This window comes from Marmota flaviventris, chromosome 13 (assembly GCF_047511675.1).
Source record: "Marmota flaviventris isolate mMarFla1 chromosome 13, mMarFla1.hap1, whole genome shotgun sequence".
NCBI classification, from domain to species: Eukaryota; Metazoa; Chordata; class Mammalia; order Rodentia; family Sciuridae; genus Marmota; species Marmota flaviventris.
Window position 1 is genome coordinate 97,667,572 of NC_092510.1, and position 25,545 is coordinate 97,693,116.

At 44.3% G+C, this 25,545-nt stretch overlaps 1 protein-coding gene and 2 non-coding genes across 3 annotated transcripts in view; 1 reads left to right on the plus strand and 2 right to left on the minus strand.

Annotated features, from left to right (window-relative positions):
- Window positions 1-7,186: 7,186 nt before the first annotated feature.
- LOC114100979 (U6 spliceosomal RNA) lies at window positions 7,187-7,293 on the minus strand. Its single transcript, XR_003584189.1, has one exon. It is a non-coding gene; the product is annotated as a U6 spliceosomal RNA (small nuclear RNA).
- Window positions 7,294-13,567: 6,274 nt separating this feature from the next.
- Window positions 13,568-25,545, plus strand: part of Odf2 (outer dense fiber of sperm tails 2) — a 39,856-nt gene continuing 27,878 nt past the window's right edge. Inside the window, 4 exon segments of the mRNA XM_071601010.1 lie at window positions 13,568-13,731; window positions 16,534-16,624; window positions 17,584-17,700; window positions 17,978-18,103. Of these exon segments, the coding sequence (XP_071457111.1) occupies window positions 13,568-13,731; window positions 16,534-16,624; window positions 17,584-17,700; window positions 17,978-18,103 (498 nt within the window).
- On the minus strand, window positions 23,725-23,827 carry LOC114100986 (U6 spliceosomal RNA). The gene has a single exon (XR_003584195.1). It is a non-coding gene; the product is annotated as a U6 spliceosomal RNA (small nuclear RNA).

The window sequence follows — 25,545 nt, forward strand, 5'->3', positions numbered from 1 at the left end:
CTAGGTGGAGATGTCAAGTAGTAGTTCTCTCTTCTTTTTTTTAAGCCTTTATTTTATTCATTTATTTATGTGCAGTGCTGAGAATTGAACCCAGTACCTCACACATGCTAGGCAAATGCTCTACCACTGAGCCACCACACCCCAGCCACCTCAACTTGTGATGTTCTTAACAGCCTCCCGAGTACCTCGGATTCTTAAATAAAGTATAAAAAAGGGCTTGGGATGTGACTCAGTAGTTGAGCAACCCTGGGTTCAATTCTCATACCAAAAAAAAAAAAAAGATGAATTTGACAGGTCATATACTATGTAATCCCATACATATGAGGGATTAGGGATCTTCCTAACAGCCTCCCAAGTACCAGGCATGTACCACTGTGCCTGGCTCCTGTTTGAATTTTTTTTTTTTTCCTTTTTTGTACTAGGGGAACTTAATTACTAAGCCACATCCCTAGCTTCCCCACCACCTTTTTTTTTTTTTTTTTTTTTTAATCCCTAGCCCTTTTTATGTTTTATTTTGAGACTTGGTCTCCCTAAGTTACTTAGGGCTTCACTAAATTGCTGAGGCTAGCTTTGAATTTGTGATCCTCCTGTTTCAGCCTCCCTGGCTTCTGGGATTACAGGAATACACTACCATACCTGGATGGAAATCTTTTAAAACCTATTTAGCTGGATATGGTGGCACACGCCTGTAATCCCAGTGATTTAGGAGACTGAGGTAGGAGGATTGCAAGTTCAAGGACATCCTCAGCAAATTAGTGAAGCTCTAAACAAATTAGACTGTCTCAAATAAAAAGGGCTGGGAATACAGCTCAGTGGTGCCCCTGGGTTCAATCTCCAATAAAAAACCTATTTAGATGATGGTTTTTCTAAAAAATCTGCTCCCTCATATCTGCAATAGTAAGTAGCACACTCTCTTGTAAACTCAATATTGTAAGCACCCTGGTGCTCTTTGTCTACTGAGGTATAAGGACCATCTGTCCCTTTACTAAGTGACCACAAACCACTGAGCTTTCTAAGTTCCTTAATCATTTTTAAAGTTATTTTGCTTCTTCCCTCTCTCTGAAGTTGCCAGGATGAAGAACATAGATTCTGGGGCTGGGGATGTAGCTCAGTGGTAGAGCACTCACCTAGCATGAGCAAGGCCCTGAGTTTCATCCCCAGCACCACAAACAAAACTAAACTCTAGAGTGGGAGTCTACATGGTTAAAGTTCTACCATCTCATGTGACCTGTGTGACCTTGGGATGTTACCTAGCTTCTCTGAACTTTCATTTTCCCGTGTGAAAATGGGGACATGCTGCCTTTCAGTGGGAAGTAATGCATGGTGATTGTTATTTTATCATTTGGTTGTCTGGGGATTATCCCAGAGCCATGAGTGATGATGATTTCTGCTGCAGAGGGCCAAGAAGCATAACTTGAACTGGTTTAACCAATAAAGACATGTGCATAAGTTTCCCCCAAAGATCCATAGATTAAAGACATGTTTCCTACCCTGTAGCACTATTGTGAGGTGGTAGAACCTTTAAGAGATGAAGCCTAGGGGCTGGGGCTATAGCTCAGTGGCAGAACTCTTGTCTAGCATGTGTGAAGCACTGGGTTCCATCCTTAGCACCACATAAAAATAAATAAATAACATGATGGCATTCTGTCCATCTTCACTACCAAAAAATAAATAGGGGCTGGGGTTGTGGCTCAGTGGTAGAATGTTCGCCTTGTACATGCGAGACCCTGGGTTTGATCCTCAGCGCCACATACAAATAAATGAATAAAATAAAGGAATCCAAAAAAAAAAAAAAAAAAAAAAGCTTTAAAAATAAATAAATAAATAAAAAATTTAAAAAAGAGATGGAGCCTAGTGGGAGGTTTTCTTGTCATTGGGGACATGCCCTTGAAGAAGATATAGGGAGCCCAGCCCCTTCCTGTCTCTCCCTTTCATAGTTTGGCCATGAGATGACCAATTTTGCTAAAGCACTACTGCCATGAGAAACTGTCTCACCACACACCCAAAGCAACAAGACTAATATGATCGTGGAATGAGACCTCTGAAACCCTGAGTCAAAATATTCTCTCCATTTTTTTTTCTTGATAATGCTAAGGATGGAAACTAGGACCTTGCATATACCAGACAAGTGCCCTACCACTGAGCTACAAACCCAGCTTTTTAAGTTGATTATCTCAGGTACTTTGTTATAGCAATAGAAGGCTGTCTAACACAACATGTATTGTCTAACCTAACTAAGTGTCCATAAGTGAAGTGAACTTTGAGTTTGGTTTAATCTCTGCTTCTTTTTTATCTTTTGGGCCTGTGTATTGGTTTATTCTCAGGTTGGTGGCAAAATGGCTGCTGCCATTCCCAGTATTCTATCCTAGACCAGAAATACATCCAGTGGAAAGAAGAAGTTTACTTCTAGAGGCTCTCCCAGAAAGAACCCTGGCGTACCTCCCCACATTGGCCCAAGTTGACTCACATGCCCATTTCTGAATTAACTGTTGATGATCGCAGGCAGAGGGTAGGATTTTCCTCAGGCAACTAGACTCATCCTCAGGGCCTGAGTTGGCCTGCATGAAGCAGGGTCTGAGGTCACATCCATGTTCCTGTGGGCAGTGAGCATGTGGTACTGATGAGCTGGCATGGTCAAGGTGGTATTCCACACCCTGGATGTCTACTTAAGCAGTCCTGCAGGGATCACCACTGCCTATCCTGGACAGAGGACCTTGAACCTCTTGTTGCAAAGGTTCTGGTCCCATGAGCCCCAAGGCAGCCCCTGCAACCCCAAGTGAAGCTGGTCCATGGAGGAGGAGGAGACTGTTGTGCGTCATCTCCTCCAAATGGTTCCACAGATTCATTTTCCCAAAGTCCTGATAGCCCTATCTGTTTATAGCTCACCTGTCCTTTTATTTTTTCAGTACTAGGGATTGAACCTTAAAGTGCTCTTCCACTGAAAAACATCCCAGCCCTTTTAAAATTGAGACAGGGTCTTGCTAAGTTGCCCAGGCTCACTTTGAACTTGTGATCCTCCTGCCTCAGCCTTTTGGATTGCTGATATTACAAGTGTGAGCCACCATGTCCATCTGCATCTTGACAGCTTTAACCACGCATGAATGTTCTGCAAATTAGTGCTTTAGCCTTATTTTGAAATACTGACATGGAGAAGTTGACATTCAATTAAAAATCCACTTGTAAATTTTCAATTTATCGGGGCTGGGGATGTGGCTCAAGTGGTAGCGCGCTTGCCTGGTATGCGTGTGGCCCGGGTTCGATCCTCAGCACCACATACCAACAAAAATGTTGTGTCCGCCGAGAACTAAAAATAAATAAATATTAAAAAAAAAAAAAAGCAAACGCTGGTTAGGAGCTTGCATTTAAAAAAAAAAAAAAATTTCAATTTATCAATTAGTGAAGAGAAAGTTGTTCAAATCTTAAAATATAATTTTAATTTGATGGAATTTTTATTTTAATACTGAGGTTTGAACCCAGAGGTGTTCTACCCCTGAGGTGCATTCCCAGGACTTTTTATTTTTAATTTTTTTTAAATTTATTTTTTGGTAGTGCTGGGGACTCAACCCAGGGCCTCACACATACTAGGCAAGTGCTTTACCACTGAACCACATCCCCAACCCTTATTTTAATATTGAAACAGGATCTTTGCTAAGTTTCCCAGACTGACCTCAAACTTGTAGTCCACCTGTCTCAACCTCCCCAGTTGCTGGGATTACAGGTGCAGGCCACCGTGCTCAGCCCAATTCCTTCTTAACTACCTAGTTGCTGTGTACGTATTCTGTTTTTCAATATGTGCTCTAAGAGCTGTCATCTTCCCCCTGAGTGCTTCTAATTTGCCCTGTTCTCTCTACCCGCAAAGTCAGTACAACTGTGTGCCAACCAAGAGTCAAGAGGCTTTCTAATAAGTAAATGGTAATAGATTTTGGGTATTAACTCTTTTGCCAGGGAAATTTTGTCTCCTTGTTTCTCTACCAAATTGTAGATGCTGGAAAGGGCCCTCCCTGGAAAAGGACAGTTTCTGCAAAGCTTGGTGTGGTTTTGCTAACCACAGCATGGATCATGGGGGCAGAGAAAGATGATCTGAATCTTGTCTTGCCCTGTCTGTTCTGTAACCTTAGGCAAGTGACCTGACCTTTATCTAGCCTCAGTTTTCTGTTCTGTAAAGTGGGGTGAGTACTCATGCCAACCTCTAAGGATATAGTGGGGATTCATGGAGCTATTGCAGGTGGGCATGGTGCCTGGCACAGAGGGAGTACTCCACCATTGGGTGCAAGCCCCCAGGTGACACTTTAGACAATAACAGAGTAAATCCAGATGGACTTGGAAGGTCAGTTGTGCCAGAAGAAAGAGAAGCCCCTCTGGAAATGATGGTCTAGCTTCCATTATCAGATTCATGACTTAATTATATCTGATCTGTGCCAGGTCCTTCTATTCCAAGAATCTCAGTTTCCCCCTCTATGAAAAAGAAGGAGCATGGGCTGGGGTTGTGGCTCAGCAATGGAGGGCTTGCCTAGCAGGTGCAAGGCCCTGGGTTTGATCCTCAGCACCACATAAAAATAAATAAATAAAATAAAGGTATTGTGTCCTACTACAACATATAAAAAACATATTAAAAAAAGGAACATGACTAGATTTGCCTTCCAAGATCCCTCCCTAATGGTCTAGAAACTGTTTCTCAAGTTGAATTCCCTAGAAAACTTGTTAGATGGCTTGTTGGTCCTCAATTCCAGAGTTTCTCATTCAGTTGGTCTGGAATCAGAGAATTTGTATTTCTAACAAGTTCCCTGGTGATACTTATGCTGTTGGTCCAGGGACCACACTTTGAGAACCACTGATTGTAGAACATAGTACCAGCACTGAATGCAGTGTTCTAGTTTCGGAGGCTCAGGATCAGTGAGTTCAGAGAATCCAAGACAAGCAAGTCTTGATGGGGCCTGGGAGAATTTTCTCTCCTAGCTCCTCCCCAAACTTGCAATCTCTCAAGACATCTGAAAGAAAAAAACCCGATGTTTTGTAGCAGGATCCTTATTCCCAGGGGCAGTGCTGGTACAGTTGCATCAAGGCCTTGGAGGAGTTGTTCCTGGATGGAAACAACAGGTAATCAGGCCCTTGGGCAAAGGAAAAGTCTGGACCCTGAGCCCAGAAGACTCTGGCACCTCCCTGCAGAGAGTCCTGCAGGCTGGGGCCTAGTGCTGGAGCCAACACCTCCTTCTTCACCTAGGGCTATTTTCTTCTTCTTTTTTTTTTTTTTTTAAAGATGTTGATGGATCTTTATTTTATTCATTTATTTATATGGGGTGCTGAGAATCGAACCCAGTGCCTTGTACATGCTAGGCAAGCATTCTACCACTGAGCCATAAACCCAGCCCCCACTTGTGGCTATTTCTTTAAGATTTTTTTTTAATAGAGAGTGAGAGAGAGAGAGAGAGAGAGAGAGGGAGAGAGAGAGAATTTTTTTAATATTTATTTTTTAGTTTTCAGCGGACACAACATCTTTGTTTGTATGTGGTGCTGAGGATCAAACCCGGGCCGCACGCATGCCAGGCGAGCGCGCTACCGCTTGAGCCACATCCCCAGCCCCACTTGTGGCTATTTCTAACTAGTGAGAGAAGTCCCTGTTCATTGTGTAAACTTAGAAAAATAGAAGTAGGAAAATAAAATAATCAGCGTTAATATTTTTGAGATATTGGGGCTGGGGAAGTAGCTCAGTGGTAGTACACTTGCCTAGCATGAGCAAAGCCCTAGATTCCATCCCTAGCACTGCAAAGAGTAATATAAAATACACCCTTGTACCCTCCATCCAAAACCTACAATCTTGCTTTGCATTCATACCTACATCTTTCTCCTACCTTCATGCCCAAACACAGTAAAGAGAGTTACATGGAACTTGAGTTTCCTAACCCCTGTTTTTCAACCAGTCCATCATGGATTATTTTTTTCAACAAGTTTTTAATCTTTGAATGTTTTTCTACCTAGAAAGATATGCCTTTTTAAGAACATGTGGAGCTGGGATTATGGGGCTGGGATTATGGCTCAGCGGTAGAGCGCTCGCCTAGCACAGGTGGGACCCAGGTTCCATCCTCAGCACCACATAAAAATAAAGGCACTGTGTTGTGTCCATCTACACGAAAAAAAGAAATATTAAAAAAAAGTGTTTTCACAGAAATGTATAATTTGTAAGTGAAAATCTCCCCTAATTCCATTTTCCAGAAATCATTAGTTTTAACAGTTGAGTGTATAATCCTCCAGATTTTTTTTTTTTTTTACATGCATGTATTCACACAGAAATAACTTGTGTGGGTCTGGGGATGTGGTTCTGTGGTAGAGTGTCTGATTGGCATGCACAAGGTCCTGGTTTGGATCCCCAACACCACAAATAGAAGAAAAAAAAAGAAACAATTTGTGTGTGAACACATGCATGTAGTCTACTTATAATTTTGTACCTTGCCACTCTGAATGACCAGTGCCTTCCATCCTGAAGCGAGCGGCTCTGACCTATCACTACATTTCATGGTGACTTGGGCGTCGTCCCAGCTCAGGAAGTTGAGGGCCTGTCTTCAGGTGTAGGCGTGTCACCCATGGAGTTGAGCTACACTCTCCTGTTCCTTTGTAATCCTACCCCCCTGTTTGGGATAGAATGTTCCATGGAAATGCCCTTTGTGTGTCCCCTTCTCTTGCTCAGTCTTTGGGTGTTGCCTTCCTAGATGTCAATCAACCTGCTGATAGCAGACGTCAGGAGGCTAGGTTCACCCCCCTGAAACTTGACCCCTTGCCTCATTTGAATGGCTTCTCCTCAATAAAAGGGTTCAGCACTTGTTCTCTCTCTTTCTGTGGACCCTTAAGTTCAGAGGAGCCATCACAGGACCCAAAGAAAAAGGTATCTCTGTCTCTTGTGTGATTATTTCGTGCAGCCCAGTTCATCTGGAGTGACCCTGAGTGTTTTAGTCGTGAGGAACGCGACACTTTCCAATGCTGGGAATCAAATCGAGGGCTTTGCATATGCCAGGCAAATGCTCCTCCACTGAGCTACAACTAAGGCTAACTCACTTTGAAAAATAAAAGCAAAACAACTCAGCTATGTTTTTTTTTTTTGCATTTTAAGACAAATATTCTTTTATTTCTGTTAAACTGAATATACAATTATTGCTCTCTAGGCAACCAACTTTTGCTTATAACTACAATTTCAAAAAATATGGAATACTTCACAAATTTGCGTGTCATCCTTGCACAGGGGCCATGCTAATCTCCTCTGTATCATTCCAATTTTAGTATATGTGCTGCCGAAGCGAGCACAGCTATGTGTTTTGAGATCTTTTCATATCTAAATAGTAGTTCTGTTTATCTTTTTTTGGGGATTGAACTCAGGGGTGCTTAACTACTGAATCACATCCTTAGCCGTTTTAAATATTTTATCTAGAGACAGGATCTTGCTAAATTATTTAGGGCCTCACTAAATTGCAGAGGCTGGCTTTGAACTCAAAAACCTACCAAGCCGCTGGGATTATAGGTGTGCGACACAGCTCTGTCTCATTTTCAGTGGTGCTGGAATAGTGTGTAACATAATTATCAGGCAGCTAGGGTTTTTCATCCTTTTACAAATAGTAGTCATTTTAATTAGGCCTCAGGATTAGATAGACCTGCATGCTGGGATTTGGGGGTTATGAGTTCTGCCCAACTCAACTGCCCTTTATTCCCAACTGCACCTAACTACATATTTGTACCAGATTCCAGAGAGAAATAACATACAGGATTTAGTGTTACTTATTGATCTTGCTGCAAATTTCGTAGATTGACTTTTATCTTTTATTTATGTTTATTTTATTTTATTTTTTTGTATTAGAGATTGAACCCAGCACTTTACTACTGAGCTACATCCTCTTTATTTTTCACTTTTTATGTTGAGACAGGGCTTTGCTCAGTTGGTGAAGCTGGCCTTAAACTTGAGATCTTCCTGCATCAGTCTCCCAAGAATCTGGGATCACAGGCATATGCCATCCTCAGCTTCTGCCCCTTCTGAAGGGCACAACTCTTAAGAAACAAAGGCAGGAGAAAAGCATTTTTTGTTCTGGGGTGTTTTGTGTTTGAGCAAGGAATTTTTTCAGGCTATCTGTATTTCCTGGAATGGCTACATTTCTAGATGTTTTTCTGTAACCATGAGATCTATATTAGCCAGAGCAAGAATTCCCGTCACTGTCCCTAGGGACTAGGAAAAATGAGGGATGCAGAGGTCAGGATGGTCTGGTATTCTCCACACTTTGGGGTGGTATGCAGGTGGCAATCACCTGGTGAATACTTTAGTGGTCCTGGCCAGGAGTTTATTAGAAATACAAATTCTCTGGCCTCTTATTAGACTTACTGGATCAGCAACCTTGAGGATCAGGGCTAGTACTCTGTGCTTTAACAAGCCTTATGATTCTGCCTAGAGAATCATTGTCAGGGATGTTTATTTCACATGAGGAACAGAGCCAGCCTGGGCTACCCTAACTCCTGCCCTCCAGCCCTGACAGCTCAGACTTCTCTGAGCTCACTTTCTATGGGTGTCATTTCTGACTGACAGTTACTTGGAGGACTGGGACAGGAGGAGGGTAAAGCCTGCAGGGACTACCAGTGAACTCCCTTGAATACCACCTCCCCACAGGAGTCCCTGCCCGCTTCCAGACACACCCACACAGAAGAGATCCAAACTCTGAGCTCTTCATTGGTCCAAATGATGTGTCAATATGAGCTTCTGGATAAAGGTGGGTTTGGGAAGGCAGGGAGTTCTTGTCTCCAGAAATGACTGCAAAATAATCCCAGCCCTTGGGCTGGGGTTGCAGTTCCGCGGTAGAGCGTTCACCTGGCATGTGCGAGGCCCTGGGTTTGATCCTCAACACCACATAAAAATAAACAAAATAAAGGTATTGTGTACAACTACAAATAAAAAATAAAATATAAAATAATAATAATCCCAGCCCTCAAAGAACTCATGGTCCAGTGAGGACACTGGGCCAGTCAGCAGCACAGTTAGGGCAACCTCCTAAGTATTGATATGGCCCAGGCCTCTTCTCTCCATGTGCGCCCTTGTCCTTCCTTGTTCCATCTTTGCACCTATTACTGTTTAGAGTTCCCTCATTTGCTTGTCTGTCTGGCAAACTTCTACTACCATCTGTCATGGACTCAGCTTTTCTAACACTTAACCTCTGGGAACCACCTCCTGCCTCCAGGCATATTGGGAACCTTCCTTTTTTAGGGGGGTGGTACTCAGGGGCACTCAACCACCCAGACCTATTTTGTATTTTATTTAGAGACAGGGTCTCACTGAGTTGCTTAGCACCTCCTTAAATTCCAAGACTGGCTTTGAATTCCTGAGTTGCTGGGATTATAGGCCTGCGCCATCCCACCCAGTTTGGGACCTTCATTTTTTTTAAAGGAGTGCTGGAGATGGAAGGCAGAGCCTTAAGCATGCTAGGCAGGCACTCTACCATTGAGCTATACTTCCAGCTACCCCCCACCCCTTTTTTGAGATGGACATCTATGTTACCCAGTCTGGTCTCAACTCCTGGGCTTATAGCCATCCTCCTGCCTCAGGCTTCCAAGTAGTTGCAACAGTAGTGTTGCCAAAAGCTTGGGCCTTGTCCCCAGTGCTGAGGACACAATTTTGAGAAAAAAGGAAAAAGAAGATTTATTGCTTTGCTAGCAAAGGAGAACCACAGGGGATTCCTATCCCACAGGCTGTGATTCTGCCCATCAGCAGGAACAGGGAGCTTTTAAAGAGGTGATTCAAAGGTGTGTTCCACAGTGTTCCATTTGTTCTCTGTTGGAGTTGTAATTCACTTATTAATTTGGGATATAGTCACTTCTGAGATCTTCAGGTACCATTCCCAAAGTCTGGATTACTTCGTTCCTAAAGTGGAAGTGTGCTCAGGGGCAGATAAATCTGCCTAAAATGGGGAAGAAAGGTAACCCTGTTTCCCCTGAGACTAGGGAGCTGGAGAGATTAGGGAGGAGCAGGGGAGAAGAAGAAAAAGAACCTTGTCCATTTTAAGAATAAGTTGCAGTGGCAGAGGAGGAAGGGTTATATTTAAAGCATAAAGCAGACCACTGTTACAGTAGTTCAAGCACAGTAGCCTCACCTGGCTGGTACCTTCTTTTCCTTGGACATGTATACATTTCTATTATAATAGCTGCAAGATCACAACAATGCTTTGAAAACCACCACCCGCTGACTAAGAGTGGTTTGCATTCAGAAAACATGGTCTAGCAATTCAAAGCAATATCAAAAGAACTCAAGATTTTTACTTTCATGTCTTTTTCTTTTTCTTTTCTTTGGGTACTGGGGATTGAACTCAGGGGCGCTTTACCAATGAGCTATATCCCTAGCTCCCCCCCCTTTTTTTTTAAATTTTGAGACAGGGTCTCATTAATTTTCCAAGGCTGTCCTCAAATTTGCAATCCCTCTGACTTAACCTCCAGAGTCACTGGGATTACAGGTGGGATCACAATGTTGCCCAGCTACTTGCATTTTTTTTTTTTTTTTTTTGCTGCTTGCATTAAAAAAAAGTTTTTTTTTAGTTGTTGATTTACCTTTATTTATTTACTTATATGTGGTGCTGAGAATTGAACCCAGCGCCTCACACATGCTAGGCAATCACTCTACCAACTGAACCACAAGCCCAGCCACACTACTTGCATTTTAAAAACAGTACAAAAAGGACAGATATCCAGACCACAGCTCTAGTTTTTTAAAATTTCCCTTTTCTTCCCCATCCCATGATCTTCATACCCTGAGCCCCTGTCTTCAGCACAACTCCCCCCAAACTTCCCTGATCCCACCTTCTGAGTATTTCCCTCTTCCTCCTTCCTTTCACTCAGTTTGTGTACTTGTAGAGTGTGTGGGTTGGGAGTGGGGTGACTCTTGATCACAAAATCCCAAAGAAATGCACTGGTAGGGCAGGATTTTTTTTGGGTTTTGGTACCAGGGATTTAACCCAGGGGCACTACCACTGAGTCATATCCCCAACCCTATTTCTTTATAATTTTGAGACAGGATCTTGATAAGCTGCTGAGGACCTTGCTAAGTGATCCTTGCCATGATCCTCCTGCCTCAGTCTACCCAATGCCTGGGATTATAAGCATGTGCTACTGTATTCAGCAGGGCAAGATTCTTATTAGATGGTGGTGCTGAGAGGATGAAACCACATATGCCTAATCACTTTGGAGATGGGGAGGGGAAAGCTTTAATCATTTTTTCTGGTTACACTACAATATCAGAGCATGGGCTAATATCGGAGACTGATCAGACTTAAATGCCCCTTACAATGGGCTTGGCACATAGCACAGATTTAATGAGTTCAATGAATGTGGGGACACTGAGAATTGATCAGTTCTGTCTTGGGGATGGCAAAAGGGACATATTTACAGATGTTTGTTCTAGGCCTTGAAGCAGGAAGTGTATCTTAGGTAGCAAGAAGTATATTTCTACCCCTGAATGGAGAATTAAGGATGGGAGAATAGAGAAAGGATAGGGAGGTTAAGGGAATTCCACTTGATGACTTTATTTTTTTCTCTATGAAAAACGAGATCTTTTTTTTTTTTTTTAATAGAGAGAGAGAGAGAGAGAATTTTTTTTTTAAATGTTTATTTTAGTTTTCGGTGGACACAACATCTTTGTTTGTATGAGGTGCTGAGGATCCAACCAGAGCCACACGCATGCTGGGTGAGCGAGCCCTGCACCATTTTTCTTGAAGCTGCACGGAGCAGGCTCCTTCTCACCAATCAGGTTTCCAGGTGACAACTCCTCCAAGAGGCCTTCCTAGACCACCTTCTTAGGTGGCATCCCCCCATGTCTGTCACCTTATTCCATCTTAATTGTTGTCTTAACTGAAGCCGTTTTATGTATGTTGTCTTTCTCCCCAGCATGAGAATGTAACGAGGGCAGGGAACTTGAATATCATTTTTTTTTAATATTTATTTTTTAGTTTTAGGTGGACACAATATCTTTATTTTATTTTTACGTGGTGCTGAGAATCGAACCCAGTGCCTCACGCATGCTAGGCGAGTGCACCACCACTTGAGCCACATCCCCAGCCTCACTGAATATCATTTTTAAAAAAAAAATTTAAAAATATTTTTAGTTGTAGATGGACACAATATCTTTATTTTATTTATTTATCTTTTTATGTGGTTCTGAGAATCGAATCCAGTGCCTCACATGTGCCAGGTAAGCACCTCTGAGCCACAACCCCCGCCACAGGGACCTTGACTATCTGACCATCATGCTGATGGATCCCCAACACTCAGAATAGCATCTGACACCCAAGGCTCCATATATTTGTTTTGTTTTGTTTTGAAAAAACGAGATCTTGAGCCAAGTGGGATGGTGGTGCACACCTATAATCCCAGCGGCTCAGGAGTCAGGAGGATAAGAGTTCAAAGCCAGCCTCAGCAATTTAATGAGGCGCTAAACAACTCAGTGGGATCTTGTGTCTAATAGAATACAAAATAGGGCTGGGGATGTGCCCCTGAATTCAATCCCAGTACTCCCCGTCCCCTCCCCCACTTCTCCCCACCCCCGCCTAAAAAAGGAGATTTTGAGTATGAGATGGGGAAGAGGAAAAGATTTGAAAAACCCATTGTTGGGAGGGGTCTAGGGACAAATAGAGCAATTGCTTGATGGTGGCCTGTGTGTCAATTGAGGGTGGAGGCAAGGACTGGTGGATTTGATGTTTGCAGAACCTCTTGTGATTGGGTTACAAGAGGGATTGTAGAGCCATTGTTAAACGTGGGAAAAATGAGTGGGTGGAGGAAGTGAGGGCTCCCTAGCATTGAAGAACAAATACTGTATGGTAGATGGTGAAGTTCCTGAAGGCAGAAAATCAGGTTATGCATCAAAGAGAGGTATGCTGGAATTTAAGATTTCAGGTGGAATAGTGGTATGACGCTAGGGTTCCACGGCCAAAGGGCCGGGGAAGGTCGTTGAACTAAGGAGGCCAAGTGACTAAGGAGGCCAAGTGACCCTGAAGTTGTGAAAGTCTCCCAGAATCCAGGGCGGCACTGTGAGCCACGTGACAGCGCCCCAGGATTGGCTGGCTGACAGTGAAGCGGAGTTGAGAAGATGGCGACCCACCAAAAACCTCATCAGAATAGGTCTGTACAGAGAGCGGCCTACAGTGTGCAGGCGGGCAAGGGACAAGGGGCATTCCGACCCTTTCTCCTATGTGGCAGGGTGTGAGCAGTTATGCACTGTGGACTGGGCAGTACTGGATTTCCAGAAGCAGTGTGCAGCCCGGGCGACTAACTTGTTCTGTGACCCCTTTGGGCCTGGTTTCCTAGTGTGAACCCCAGGGAGCGCGGTGGGGCTTGGACGTTTGAGTTCTGGGAAGCAGGAGGACCTGAGGCAGGGAAAATGGCGGAGTGGACAGTGGGTCTCTAAACCGCTGGGCAAGACCCAGCAGGACCGCTGGAGGCGTCGCGCGTCTCCCTGGCGACTGGAAGCGTGGCCCGGAAGTGGGCGGAGCATCTCTGTGACGCCAGGGGCTGGGTCTAAATGGCGAAACCCGAGAGGCTCCGGGGGGGTTTGAACTGGCCAATGGGCGAGCTGCCGACCGGGTGTCGGAAAAGGAGGCGGAAGCGGGGAGGAGCCGCCGCCGGAGCCGGACTGCTTCCGCCGCGGCGTCTCCATGGCACGTCCCTGGCCACCGACTTCAACGACTTCATAAGGAGGCGTTTCTGGGCGCAGCCGTGTCGCTCCTGGTGAGAGGCCGCCGGCAGGCGGGACCGGGCGCTCCGGGCGTCCCCGCGGCAAGTCGCCCGCTCCCACCCCGGCGCGGCAGCCCCGGCGCGGCAGCCCCGGCGCGGCAGCCCCGGCGGTTCCCCGCCGGGTCGCGCCGGGTCCGGGCCTGTGGCGCGCTCGTCCCTTCTGTCAGAACCCAGCCCCGCCCCGCCCCCCGGCGCGGGGCTTCTCCTCCCGCTAACGGGTGGGCCGGCCGCCTCGCTCCTCTCCCGGCCGTCGGCGGGGCTCTGCCCCTTCCTCTGCTGCCCTCGGGCAGGGCTTCGCCCTTTTCTCTATGGGCAGAAACCGGTTCCCTCCTGCCCACTGGTGGGTGGCCGTCCCTTCTATCCACGTCGGAGGGTTTCCCCTCGCTCTCTTGCCGGTCGGCGGGCATCGGCCGGTCGCCTCATTCTCCCTGCGGGCCTCGGCACAGCAGTTACGAGTGGGCAGCGCAGTCCCCTGACATCGCCTCCGGGCCGCCCAGGGGCCTCGCCCGGCATCCCGCCCGCTGCCTGCACAGCCCGGCGTCTAGCCCTCTCTAACTCGGCTTCTGCTGCGCCTGGGAGCGCAGTCCCCAGCAGTCCTGGTGCCCCCTCGCGGCTGAGCGCCCCTTGCCCCTCAGCCTCCGCGCCTCCCTCCTTCAAATACTATTGGTCCTCCCGGGTATCTGTTCTGCCGGGAACGCCCCTTCTCCTAGGAAACAGTTGCTCCGGCCCCGCCCCGAATATCCCTCCAGCTCCCAGCAGGGTTCCCGCCCCTTGGGGGCCCACTTGGGGCCTAGCGGTTCTCACCGGCCCTCCTCGCACGCCAGCCAGCCCTCAGGTTTTCCCCCTGGTAGTCACCCACCCTCCCTCCCGGGTGGGGCCTGGGCGTGGTGATCCTTTCCCTCGCAGCTCCACCCTCCCTTGACCCTACCCGGGGAACTGAGCTCCCCTCACCTGCCTACCGGCTGCCCACCTGGCGCCCTGCAGGTTGCTCAGCCTCTCCTATCTCCTCCCACTTTGGCAGGACAGTTGCTGTGCGACTTGGACAGTAGAGGAGCGCCTCCCAAGTTTTCATCCAACTGCCACCCCCCAAGCTTCCACCCTCCTCCCCTCAGAGAGGAACATTTGATGCCGGGCCCCTGAGACTCTCATTGACAAGCCCCTCTGGGTTCCCCTGAGCAGAGCCTGCTGACCCAATTGCCCACCTTTGCGGCTTTGATGCCTAGCCATGTCTGCCTCATCCTCAGGCGGCTCCCCAAGGTACTGCCAATGTGGGGGGCACCTCTGCCACAGGGCAGGGGAAGGTGGTCAGGGGTCCCCTGGCAGGCTTGCTGGGAGCTTCTTTTTTTCAGCTTCCCTGTTCTGTGTACTAAGAGTCTGTACTAAAACATTTAAAAATAATTTTTAAGGGGAGGAGGAAAGAAATTAACACACAACATCCCATCTCTGCTTCCCCCTCTCCCTTCCCCAAGTGTGGCAGCTTCCTGGTAGCAAACAGGTGTTGTCTTAGTGGAGTACTAAGCTCTGAGCGTTTTTAAAAGGATGCCTGGTGTAAATAAATATGTTGTTGGAGGAGGATGCATAATTTAGCAAGTTGATGATGAAATACAGGTGGCTTGATGGTCTTTCCCCAAACTATTGGTTTTTAAGAGGACAGAAATGTAATGGGGGAGGGGCTGTCTTCCCAGATTTGGTGTTCCTTGGCTAAATGATTAGTAGGACTCAATAAATAATTTTTTCCATTTTTTAACCCAAGGTGTGATATACAAATACCATAAAATGCATGCTGAAGTGCTTGATTATTTTTCTGTTGCATTATTTCCCCCAATAACTTGTGGGGGATGTCAGGAGACAATAGGATGGATCAAATGATTATTCCAAGACCCCTCTCATCCTGGAATTACATGTACTGGCAGATTTTGGATAGATTAAATTTTTTTTGTCTTTGCAAATCTGGTGCTGGGCTATATGTGTATCAGAAAGTTGAATATCTGAGCCTTAATTTGAGTTTGATTCACAGTGACTTTGTTCCTCAGCTGAAAGTTCTATTTCCTCTCTCTCTTTCTCTCTCTTTTTTGGTATCCAGTGGTATCATACCTACTGAGCCACATCCCCAGCCCTTTTTTATATTTTATTTAGAGACAGCCCTGAATTGCTCAGGGCCTTGCTAAGTTGCTGAGGTTGGCTTTGAACTCACAATCCTTCCCCAGCCTTCCCAGCTGATCTGGCTCTGTTCTCTTTGTTTATTTAGTTTTTTTGTTTTGTTTTGTTTTTTTTAAATGTGGTGTTGGGGATTGAACCCAGTGCCTCATGCATGCTAGGCAAGCACTCTACCACAACAACCCCAGCCCTGTCTCTGTTCTCTTTATGTTATTCATTCACTGAGTATTTCTCCAGAACTACCTCAGCTCCAGGCACTACCTCAGCTCCAGGCACTATTCTGGAGATTGTCACACTTGCCCAAAGTAGCACTTTTGCTGCTCTCAGATGCTGCCTACTTTTTGTCACCTAACAGGATGACAGACAGCTAAGCTCCTCAGCAAAAGGTCACAATACATGTGATGCAATGGCAGGTTATAAAAGGTTAGCTATATAAATGCCCTTTGCCCTGTTTCCATCCTACTGATGGGCGCACCATGCGTGTCTGGTGCTCATTTTCAGGGAGCTGAGGGATTCTAGACTGGCTCTCCTGGCTTTGAACTCATTAGTCATCACATGCAGTGTATAGTCTTCAGAGATCTAAGAAATAAGAAAGACCTAGTTTTCTGCTTATAATCTGGTTTTTATGCCCGGGTGCAGGTTTCCATCGTGTGGAAAGAACGGAGTAACGAGTCTCACGCAGAAAAAGGTCTTGAGAACACCTTGTGGCGCACCAAGTGTAACTGTGACGGTAGGTGACGTGCACATGAGCAGCCCTCTCTGGTCTGTGACCCAGCCAGAAATACTTCTGCATACCTTTCCTAGGAACTGCGAACCCTGCTGGTCTGAATGTTCTGCATAGTGCTGTTGCGCATACCCTGCTGATTTCTTACTATTTTTTTTTTTTCCTGTAATAGGCTGCCAATTGTGAGGGGGTCGTCTTAACATTGTCCTTCCAGGCAAATTCCAAAATCTTAGGACAGCGATTTGATAAAAGGAAAGGAAAAATAAATGTATAAAAAAAGTTATTTGGTTTATGTATTGCATTGCTGGGGATCGAACCCAGGGCCTTGCATATGTGAGGCAGGTGCTCTGCCACTAAGCTATATCCCCATCACCTAGGAGAAAATTTTTAAAAGATTAAGGGCAGGGGATAGGATCTGGCAGTAGGCACAGGTTTGTAGCTGGGGTTCTTCCCTGCTCATGGTTTCTTTAGAAAACCTTCTCATCCTTGGCATTTCTGCTGGCTTTATATTTTAACAGTCTTTGCCTGCCTGCTGTCCTATTCTGCATCCTAACCATGTTGTGCATTTCCCATGCTAATCTGCATGCACTCTAGAAGGATCCACCTGCTTTCTAGCTGAGCTACACCAAATCCAAGGAGGAGCTTTGCATTCCGGCAGGCTTAGAAGGCAGTTCAGCTCTGGGGACCTAGAGTCTGCATCTGGGCTCTCTTATAGAGCTGGTTGGTCTCACAGACCCCTCTCTTGTGTGAACCTGGGTCTTCCCGGTGGTCTTCAGCTGGGATCTCTTCGGATGCCTGCCGAATGATACTCAGTGCCTTGGTTCCTGCCTGCATGCTAGTAGTTGTTGCTGTCCTGCTCGCTTGGTGGCTAGGCTTTCTCCCCAGAGACTATGAGCTCTGTTTTTATGCCCAGTTTACTCGTCCACAGATCAACCTTTTTTGTGTTGCTCTCCCCTGCCTGCCAGAAGCGAACCATGAAGGACCGCTCTTCAACTCCCCCCTTACATGTTCACGTGGATGAAAACACCCCTGTCCATGTCCACATAAAAAAACTCCCGAAACCTCCAGCGACCAGCACCCAGGTAGGAGCATGCCAGCGGGCGAGGTAACAGCTGTGGATCAGGGTGATACCTCCCGGCCCAGCCTCCTCGTGCGCTTCTGATTCCAGAGGTTGGAAGACACATACTCTATTCCAGAAGTCACTTGCCTGGTTAGAAGGTAGGCGCCTGTTATCTAGCAACAGCAGCAGTAACTTTAGTCAGGAGAGGCGCCCCTGCAGAGTTTGGAGGTGGATGCCACCAGAGTGACACTGTGGCCAGCTGGGCATGGAGTTGACCCTGGGTTTGTACCTTTCAACAGAAATCTCATAAGCGCGGAATGAAAGGGGACACCGTGAATGTGCGGCGGAGTGTCCGGGTGAAAACCAAGGTACCTTGGATGCCCCCTGGAAAATCATCTGCCCGGCATGTGGGATGCAAGTGGGAGGTAGGCTCATTCTTGTTCAGGCTTTTCTTCTCGGACTGGTCAGATTCTAGCAGGCCTCAAAGTCGGTGTGACTCAGGGTTGCCTGTAGCTGCTGGAGACATCCTAATAGGCCCTTGCTAAATCCTGAAAGTATGTGGCTCTTCTCAATTCCTTACAGTACTGCTATGTGGTAGGTTCTGCTGTCCTACGCTAGGAATGAAGAAACTGATGTTAAGAGAGAACTGATTTATTCCAGAGAAAATAACAAAGATTAGGGCTCCTTCTAGAGGCTAGAAGGAGAAGCTATGTATATGTTTCCCCCATATATCTCTTACAGCACCTGGAGCAATATATAAAACTATACACACATACACACACACACCCCCCAGCATATTCCAACACATTGTAATATGGGTATCCCATAGATGCTGCTTTTTCAAAACCACTTTTGAAACAGTTTTCTATGCAATAATTAATTTTCTTTAGTAATAGTGATTAAGGGAACTAGTGTCTTTTTTTTTTTTTTTGTCACATCTTAACATGTTTTGCTTGTCTCTTTCACCCCACCCACCTGTCCACCTATCCATCTGTTCATCCTTCCTTCTATCCATCCATCCATCCATTCATTCATCCATCCGTTTATCCATTCATCTGCCTACCACCCACTATCTACCATCTATATCGACTGACCCACCAATCAACCAACCCATCCATCCATTTTCTATCCATGTAATGATTCAGCATGTATTTGTTGAGAGTCCAATGAATTGCTGGACAGTTGGGTTACAGCTACAAATGGGGCAGATGTATCTCTTTAATCTTACTTTCTCATCAATTGCAATGAAAAGATTCAATGATAAGACAGGGCTAAGAGCCTTTTGGCCATGTTTTGAACAAAGATCTCATTGGGACAAATAAAGGCCTTAGGACAGCTTTGATGATGCTTAATTTATTTGAAGTTCATTCTTTTTCCTACAGTTTATTACTTTTTTTTGGTACTGAGGATTGAGCTCAATGGTGCTTAGTCACTGAGCTACATCATTAGCCTTTTTATTTTATATTTTGAGACGGGGTCTTTTTTTTTTTTAATTTTTTTAGTATTGGAGATTGAACTCAAGGGCACTCGACCACTGAGTCACATCCCTAGCCCTATTTTGTATTTTATTTAGAGACAGGGTCTCACTGAGTTGCTTAGTGCCTCACCATTGCTGAGGCTGGCTTTGAACTTGTGATCCTTTTGCCTCAGCTTCCTGAGCTGCTGGGATTACATTTGTCCACCACCACACCAGGCTACTTTTTTTTTTTTTTTCCCCAGTACTGGAAATTTAACCCAGGGCCTTGTGTATGCTAGACAAGTGCTCTGCCTCTAAGCTATATCCCCAACTAGTTTGTTACTTTTAAAATGAGAAATCTTTTTTTCATTTTTATTTTTGTTTGTACTGAGGATTGAACCCAGGGACACTTTATCATTGAACCACATCCCCAGCCTTTTATTATACTTTATTTAGAAACAGGGTTTTGCTAAATTGCTTAGGGTCTCACTAAGTTGCTGAGGCTGACTTTGAACTCTGGATCCTCCTGCCTTAGTCTCCCACAACACTGGGATTACAGGCACTGGCCACCACCACACCAGGCTACTTTTTTTTTTTTTTTTAGAGAGAGAGAATTTTAATATTTATTTATTTTTTTAGTTTCTGGCGGACACAACATCTTTGTATGTGGTGCTGAGGATCGAACCCGGGCCGCATACATACTAGGCGAGCGCGCTACCGCTTGAGCCACATCCCCAGCCCCTAGGCTACTTTAAAAAAATTTTTTTTTTGGCAGTGCTGGAAATTGAACCCAGGGCCCTGTACATGCTAGGGGAGCACAGTACCTCTGAGTTACATTCCCAGCTAATTTGTTACTTTTACAATTAGAAATGTAAAACAAAAGTTATATTCTTTTTTTTTTTTTATTTTTTTATTTTTTAATATTTATTTTTTAGTTCTCGGCGGACACAACATCTTTGTTGGTATGTGGTGCTGAGGCTCGAACCTGGGCCGCACGCATGCCAGGCGAGCGCGCTACCGCTTGAGCCACATCCCCAGCCCCAAAAGTTATATTCTGATGTTCATAGTCATATACATCATAGTTTTGACTCTCTTATTTTACCAGTTTATCCCTAAAAGACAAAAGGAACTGGAGTAGTGTCAGGAATAAATGGAAGTTGTTCTGACCGCATATGAAAGATTGAAATTTGGCGCTGGGATTTAGCTCCATGGTAGAGCTCATACTTAGCATGTGTGAGTCCTGGGTTCAACTCCTAGCACTCCACCACCAAAAAACAAACAGTTGGAATTAAAATGCTCTCTGACTTTTTGTACTATTCATACCTCACTAAAAATCATTGGAACTTAAATTGAAAATAGTATTCATTTTAAAAGAAAAGTAGACAATGTGCTATCATTTTTACTGAATGGAAAAAAGTTTAAAAGATTATAAATGTACTGTATCATCAAGCATGTGGGATATCAAGAATCTTTTTAGACATTTTCAATGGGCCTGTGAAACTGATGTGACTGTTCTGCAGATATTTTATGTAGTTGGATACCATCAATCTGTAGTTTCTTTTTTTTTTTTTTAAAGAGAATTTTAATATTTATTTTTTAGTTTTCGGCAGACACAACATCTTTGTTTGTATGTGGTGCTGAGGATCGAACCCGGGCCGCATGCATGCCAGGCGAGCGCGCTACCGCTTGAGCCACATCCCCAGCCCTGTAGTTTCTTATCTAGGATTTTTTCCTTAAAAAGCACAGAAAAGTACTGAGGTCCTTTTTAGAAATTGCTTATGACTTAATAGTTACAGAAAAATGGGAAGCAACCTAAATGTATATTGGGGGTTTTGGTTAAATTATGATATGGGGAAATACCACACAGCCATACAAAGATATTGAGATTGATGTTTGTACATGATAATGAAGCACAGAGATATACAACATGAAGAGTTTGGCCCTATTTGTACAGAAAAAAGGTTGTCTCTGTATGTGTATGTATGAGTTTTATGGACAGCATTTCCAGGAAGATATGCAAGGAAATCAGTAAGCAGTAATTACTTCTGATCCGTGGCAGGCTCTACTATTATACTTTATTTTTGGTGTTGGGGATTGGACCCAGGAGTTTGCTCTGCTGTTTTATTTTTTTGTGGCCTACTTAAATTTATGTACAATAAATATAATATATTTTATAATTAAAAATGCCTTTTTAGGGATCGGGGATGTGGCTCTTTGGAGGGGAGCTTGTCCAGTGTGCTTGAGGGCCTGGGTTCAACTCCAGCACTGAAATAACTAAACAGGTAAATAAATAAATAAATATGCCATTTATTTATTTACTTATCTGATACTGGGGATTGAACCCAGGGATGCTTAACCACTAAGCCACATCCCCAGCCCTTTTTATTTTTATTTTTTATTTTGAGACAAGGTCTCCCTAAGTTGCTTAGGACCTTACTGAGTTGCTGAGCTGGCCTTGAACCTGTGATCCTCGTACCTCAGCCTTTTGAGTTACTGGGATCACAGGCATGTTCTACCATGCCCAGCAAAAATGCCTTTTAAAAAAATGAAAAGACTTGGTAGTTTTAAAAGTATTCATTAAAAAGATGTTGCTGCCTGAGAAAATTGACTTCCTGTTGACATGGTTTGCTAGGAATGATGGCCCCCTCTGGAAAGCTCAATCATGACTCCAGTTCTGTGGCCACAGAATCCTAGAACTTAAGAGTCCAGAAAGGTGACTTGTCCAAGCTCAAACAGTGACTGTCTTTCCTGCTTTCCCTTTTGGATCTGCCCTTTTCCATTCCCCTGTGGCTGCATGTGTTCCTGGGAAGCCCTTACCTGACCTTTTCCATTATGAACAAAAGGAAAACGATCCCAGGAGGTAGAAGTTTGAGGGTAGAGCTGGAAATGGAGACTAGAATTTTCTCTGTGTGTGTGGGATTCTTGTTTGAATTTCTTTTTTTTTTTTTTTGGTGCTAAGGATCCAACCCAGAGGGCTGTCCATGCTTACCACATGCTCCACCACTGAGCTCTACCCCCCAGTTATTGTCTTTGGGAGAATGGAGATCTAGGATTTTTCTTTGCCCCATTATTGAATTTGAGGACATAGAAAAATAAACAAACACCTGTAATTCTTCTATTCAGACTGGTTACTGTTATGTAAAAAGTTTTTGTTGAAAACTACAGGGGAACCTGCACATCCCAAGCATATTGCTTGATGTACCATTCCAAGCCAAATTCACCTGTGCAGCCAGCCCCTGCTTTCTGGAATTTGCCCATTATCGTGTTCCTATCACTGCCTTCCTGTCACCCCAAGAGAAGCAATTGCCCTGGTTCATTTACTATCGTATTTTATCCTATGCATGATTTTGTTGTTGTTTTATAGTGCTTAGGGATTAAACAAGGGTGTCACACATGTTAGGCAAGTGCTCTACAACTGAGCTACATCCCCAGCCCATATTTTTAAATATTTTTAGTTGTAGATGGACACAGTACCTTTATTTTATTTATTTATTTTTATGTGATGCTGGGGATTGAACCCAGTGCCTCACATGTGCTAGGCAAGTGCTCTACCACTGAGCTACACCCCCAGCCCTATTATTATTATTTATATATTTGCTTAGTTGTATATGGACACAATACCTTTTATTTTATTTGTTTTTATTGTTATGTGGTGCCAGGGATTGAACCCAGTGCCTCACACATGCTAGGCAAGTACTCTACCCGTGATCTACAACCCTGGCCCCCTATTATTGGTTTTTAAAATAGAGTTGTAGTTACACTGTCTGAAATTTTCCTGATTTTTTTTTTTTTTTTTTAATATTTTGTGTTAGTTGTAGCTGGACACAATGCCTTTATTTTTTATTTTTATGTGGTGCTGAGGCTCGAACCCAGTGCCCGGCACATGCTAGGCGAGTGCTCTACTGCTGAGCCACAACCCCAGCCCCTTCCTGATCTTTTCTTAGGAATAATCTTTTTTTTTTTTTTTTTTTTTTTTTGGTACTAGGGAATTGAAACCAGGGGCCCTTTACCATGGAGCTATATGCCTAGCTATTTTATTTTGAGACAGGGTCTCGCTAAGTGCTTAGGGTCTCACAAAGAGGTTGGCCTTGGTCCTCCTGCATCAGCCTCCTGAGTCACTGAGATTACAGGTGTGCGCCACATTATCTGGCTGGTATACTTACTCTTTTTGCTTTTAGAAAGAATTGGATCAGCTAGGTGTGGTGGTGAACATGGTTTTGGAGGCTGAGGCAGGAGGATTGCGAGTTCAAAGCCAGCCTCAGCAACTTAGTGAAACACCCTAAGCAACCCAGCAAGACCCTGTCTCTAAATAAAATTCAAAAGAAGGCTGGGGATATGAGCAAATCAATGGTTAAGTGCTCCTGGATTCAATCCCCAGTACCAAAAAAATGAAAGAGTGGGGTCATACTTCATTCATGATTACACACTGTGTTTTTTTCCTGAGACAATGTCTCACTGTGTTGGCAGGCTGATCTCAACCCTTGGGCTGAAGGTGCTCCTCCTGCCTCAGCCTCTCAGATAGCTAGAACTACAGGCATGTGCCACTGTATCCCATCATTGCATATTATTTTTATTTTATATGAATTTTTTAAAAATATGAAACACTTCTCAAAGTTGTGTGTCATCCTTGCACAGAGGCCATGCTAATCTTCTCTGTATTGTTCAAATTTTATTTTGATGACAAAGCAAGCAACTGCACATTATTATTATTATTATTTAACCTTCCTTTCTTTCTCCCCCCGCCCCCCGCCTTTCTTTCTGTGGTGCTGAGGATTGAACCCAATGCCTCACCTGTGCTAAGCAAGCACTCCAGCACTGAGCCCCAGCGCTGAGCCCCAGTGCTGAGCCCCAGCCATGCCCTTTATTTTTAAAGACAGCTTTCCATTGTATGTGCATTTGTACCATTGTGTTTTGAACCAATGTTTTTTTTCTTATACATACATCTCTATCCTTGCCTTGAATTTAAATATTGACTCATGGTCTTGGTATTCTTTTTTTTTTTTTTTTAAACACTAGGAAAGAAACACCTTTATTTACATGTACATGATAATAGTGATGGGATTCTCAATATCAAGGGAAAACTTGACAAACTTATAAATTTTATCTAATCTGTGATTATGAAGGTATATTTGCCATATCTTCTCCTAAAGAATAAAGATAATATTTGTAAAAGTTGTTTGAAAACAGTTAAGAAACTCAGTATTTTTTTTGTTGTTGTTGTTGTTTTGAGAAGGGATGTAGTTATGTTTTCCAGACTGGCCTTTAAAGTCTTAACCTCATACTATCCTCCTGCCTCAGTCTCCTGACTAGCTGGAACTCCAGGCATAATCTCAGTATTCTTTTTTTTTTTTTCCCCCCTTCAGTATTGGGGATTGAACTTGGCCTCTTGCAATGCTAGGCAAGTACTGTACCTCTGAGTTACATCCCCAGCCTTTTTTAAAAATTTTGATATATATCTGAAAGTCCCACCATCATCGGAGTTTAAAAACTATATGCATATGTTACTTTGATTAAGAACAAATTTAAAATTTCTGAATAATGTGAATATCACTTTTAACATTTATATAAGATCATATCAAGGATACATGATTAAGGGGCTGGGGATGTGGCTCAAGTGGTAGCGCGCTCGTCTGGCATGCATGCGGCCCGGGTTCGATCCTCAGCACCACATACAAAGATGTTGTGTCCGCTGAAAACTAAAAAATAAATATTAAAAAATTCTCTCTTTAAAAAAAAAAAAAAAGGATACATGACTAAGACCACAAAAAAATTTTCTTTTGATACAGGGTCTTGCTAAATTGCCCAAGCTGCCATAAGATTTGCAATCCTCCTGCCACAGTCTCCTGAGCAGCCAGGATTACATGCGAGAACCGCTATACCCATTTCAGTCTTGGTATTCTTTTTTTTTGGTGGGGGAAATACTGGGGGTTGAACCCAGGGGTGTTTTACCACTGAGCTACATCCCCAGTCCTGTTTTGTTTTGGTACTGGAGATTGAACTCAGGGACACTTGACCACTAAACCACATCCCCAGCCCCATTTTGTATTTTATTTAGACAGGATCTCACTGAGTTGCTTAGCACCTTTTGCTGAGGCTGGTTTGAATTTGTGATCCTTCTGCCTTAGCCTCTCGAACCACTGGGCTTTCAGGCATGAGCCACCTTGCCTGGCCTCAGTCCTTTTTATTTATTTATTTATTTTTTAGTTGTAGTTAGACACAATACCTTTATTTTATTTATTTTTATGTGGTGCTGAGGATTGAACCCAGGGCCTTGCACATGCTAGGCAAACGGTCTACCGCTGAGCCACAATCCCAGCCCTTTTATTTTTATTTGAGATAGGGTCTTGGTATGTTGGTGAGGTCTCAGTAAATTGCTGGAGCTGGCCTTGAACTTAAAAGATCCTCTTGTGG